The sequence below is a fragment of the Pan paniscus genome, chromosome 16 (genome assembly GCF_029289425.2).
Source record: "Pan paniscus chromosome 16, NHGRI_mPanPan1-v2.0_pri, whole genome shotgun sequence".
Classification (NCBI taxonomy): domain Eukaryota; kingdom Metazoa; phylum Chordata; class Mammalia; order Primates; family Hominidae; genus Pan; species Pan paniscus.
This window is the reverse complement of record NC_073265.2, coordinates 34,559,687-34,562,938: the sequence shown is the minus strand read 5'-3', so window position 1 is coordinate 34,562,938 and position 3,252 is coordinate 34,559,687. Positions and strand designations below refer to the sequence as shown.

General features: G+C 42.7%; 1 protein-coding gene across 1 annotated transcript; it reads left to right on the top strand.

The window, feature by feature from the left end:
- The first annotated feature begins 965 nt into the window (after positions 1-965).
- Positions 966-1,238, top strand: LOC100981969 (non-histone chromosomal protein HMG-17). Its single transcript, XM_034938338.1, has one exon. The coding sequence runs from the start codon at positions 966-968 to the stop codon at positions 1,236-1,238; it is 273 nt and encodes a 90-aa protein (XP_034794229.1).
- Positions 1,239-3,252: the final 2,014 nt, after the last annotated feature.

Sequence of the window (3,252 nt, the reverse complement as noted above, 5' to 3'; positions counted from 1 at the left end):
ATTTTGGCATATTGATTATTCTGAGCTAAAGGCAACTGAGAACCCGCCGACTCCAGGAAAGCTCTTTACCTCCGCCACAACTATCCAAAATAAAGTCTAAATTTCCCCTTTTGTAAAGGAAATTTACATTTATAAAGGAAATTTTCATTAGTAAAAATGTCTATACAAGGAAGAGAGCTACTCTCTGTACCTGAGAGACTTATCTGCATAAGGCAAACTTTATTTACCACACATTTCCTCCTCTCCCTTTCCCATGATTTGCCTCACTCTCAACAGAAGTCTCTAAACCCCTATTTCTTTCTGTAGCTCAGGATGATATGTAAGTCTCAATCATCTGGCTGCTTCCTTGAGTTTCATATTTTTGTGAAACTCCGATGAATATGTATGTAATTAAAACTGTTTTTCTCCTGTTAATCTGCCTCTCAATTTAATTCTCAGGCAGTCACAGAGTCTGGAAGGGTAGAAGGAAGCATTTTTTCTCCCTTACAATTGTCTTGTGAATATAATTGTTTAGTCAAAATTAAGAAGACCGTCAGGCCAGGCCCAGTGGCTTATGCCTGTAGTCTCAACACTTTGGGAGGCTGAGGTGGGCGGATTACATGAGGTCAGAAGTTCAAAACCAGCCTGGCCAACATGGTAAAATCCCATTTCTACTAAAAAAATACAAATTAGCTGAGCATGGTGGTGCATGCCTGTAGTCCCAGCTACTGGGGAGGCTGAGGCAGGAGAATCGCTCAAACCCAGGAGGTGGAGGTTGCAGTGAGCTGCGATCACACCACTGTACTCCAGCCTGGGCAACAGAGTGAGACTCCATCTCAAAAGCAAAAAGCATTAATTATAGGAACACTGTGAAGAAGAAGAGGTGAGAACGACCCCCTAGGCTGACTAAAGCCCGTGTGCCACCGTATCCCCATGCACTGCTGCATCCCTGCAGCCAGCACCTGTGTGCAGCCACCATTGCCACCATGCCCAAGAGAAAGGCTGAAGGGGATGCTAAAGAAGATAAGGCCAAGATAAAGGACAAACTACAGGGAAGATCCACAAAGTTGTCTGGTAAGCCTGCTCTGCCAAAGCCACAGCTGAAGTCTAAAAAGGCCCCTACAAAAAAGGGAGAGAAAATATCCAAAGGGGAAAAAGGAAGAGCCAACTCTGACAAAGAGGTGAATAAACCTGCAGAAAATGGAGATGCCAGAACAGAGAAGGCACAGAAAGCTGAAGGTGCTGCAGATGCCAAGTGAAGTGTATGCATTTTTGATAAATCTGTACTTCTGGTGACTGTACAGTTTGAAATACTGTTACATCCCAATGGATTATTCTTGCCTGCTGCACAGAAAAGCCCATACGCTGAAACAGCAGTGTTGCAGTAGAGAAAGAGTTCAATTATTGCAAGGCAGCTGAGTGGGCAGACAGGAAACATTTCTCAAATCCATCTCCCTGAAAGCTTGGAAGCTAGGGTTTTTAAGGATAATTTGGCAGGCAGGGGCTAGGGAATGAGTGCTACTGATTAGTTGAAGATGTAATCACAGGTGTGTCCAAAACAGTCTTTATTTGTTGAGTCAGTCTCTGAGTGGGGAGTCACAGGACTGGTTCAGTTAGTTCCTTGGTATGAGTCATGGGTCCAGGTGGACTCAGTTAGTTGCCAGAATGCAAAAGTCTGAAAAACATCTCAAAGACCAATTTCAGGTTCCACAATAGTAAATTATCTATAGGAGTAACTGAGGAAGTTACAGATCTTGTGATCTCTAGCTTCATCACCTCTGAACTGGAAAGAATTATAGAAAAACCAAGCTAGGGAACAACAGCTGGTTATTGTTTAACTATGCCCACATTTTAGCAGAATTCAGGTCCTTCCCATAATCTTAACCTTGTGGCCTTTCATTAGCCTTACAAAGGCAGTTTAACTCCCCAGATGGGGTCAGTTTGGAGAGGGACTATTATTATCCTTGCTTCAAAGTTAAACTATAGGCTGGCTGGGTGGAGTAGTTCATGTCTGTAATCCCAGAACTTTGGGAGATCGAGGTGGGTAGATCACTTAAGCCCAGGAGTTCAAGACCAGCCTAGACAACATAGTGAGACCCCATCTCAGCAAAATATTTAAAAATTAGCTGGGTGTGTTGGCACATGCCTGAGTCTTAGCTACTTGGGAGACTGAGGTGGGAGGATCACTTGAGCCCAGGAACTTGAGGCTGCAGTGAGCTGTGATGGCGCCACTGCACTCCAGACTGGGTGACAGAATGAGACTCTGTTTAAACAACAACAACAACAACAACAAAACAAAACTATAAACTAAATTCCTCCCATAGTTAGCTTGGCCTATGCCTAGGAATGAGCAAAGGCAGTTAGCATGTGAGGTTAGAAGCAAGTTGGAGTCAGGTGAGATTTCTCTCACTGTTACAATTTTTGCAAAGGAAGTTTCAATGCTATTTTTTTATTGTTTTATAAAAATGCAGAATCCTATTTTACTTTTTTTAAAGTTATGTTGTTAGTACACAGAACGCTTTTTTTTGTGGGTGGGAGGGGCATATGTCACTAATAGAATGTCTCTGAATCTGGATTGATTGACGTTGGGAAAACACCTTTCCCTTCTAGTTTTGAGAGACTTCCTCTCAGCTCCTAGGAGAAGGGATTTATTGATGTTGACACACATAGCCACTGTAGCACAAACACCCTGGAGGTGTGGTAAAACTAAAATTAACTTTTATGTCCTTTTCTCTCTTTCTGCCTTCAGGATTGACTTAACTCCTTTAAACCCAGACACCTGTTGGGACCTGACCTCCAATAGTTGGTTACCAGTGTGTCAGGCAATCTGGACTTTCCAGTGATGCCACTGAGATGGTCTCCCTTGAAAAAGTGGCAGTTCCATTTGTAGACTGTGAATCTTCAGATAAATTCTGCCATTTTAATTTCATTTCCTGAAAGTCAGGGTCTGCTTGTAAAAATGTGTTAAATAACATGCTAAATGTGGAATGTCAACCGTCACTTGAAACTTTCCCTATTCAGAACATCAGATAAAGATTTCAATAGGTTTTTTTAATATATATATACTTTAAGTTCTAGGGTTCATGTGCACAACATGCAGGTTTGTTACGAAGGTATACATGTGCCATGTTGGTTTGCTGCACCCATCAACTCGTCATTCACATTAGGTATTTCTCCTAATGCTATCCCTCCCCCAGCCCCCCAGCCCCCAACAGGCCCTGGTGTCTGATGTTCTCTGCCCTGTGTCCAAGTGTTCTCATTGTTCAGTTCCCA

Bases quoted from the DNA above. Each gene is read 5' to 3' on its own strand.
- LOC100981969 (XM_034938338.1), top strand. From the start codon at position 966: ATGCCCAAGAGAAAGGCTGAAGGGGATGCTAAAGAAGATAAGGCCAAG.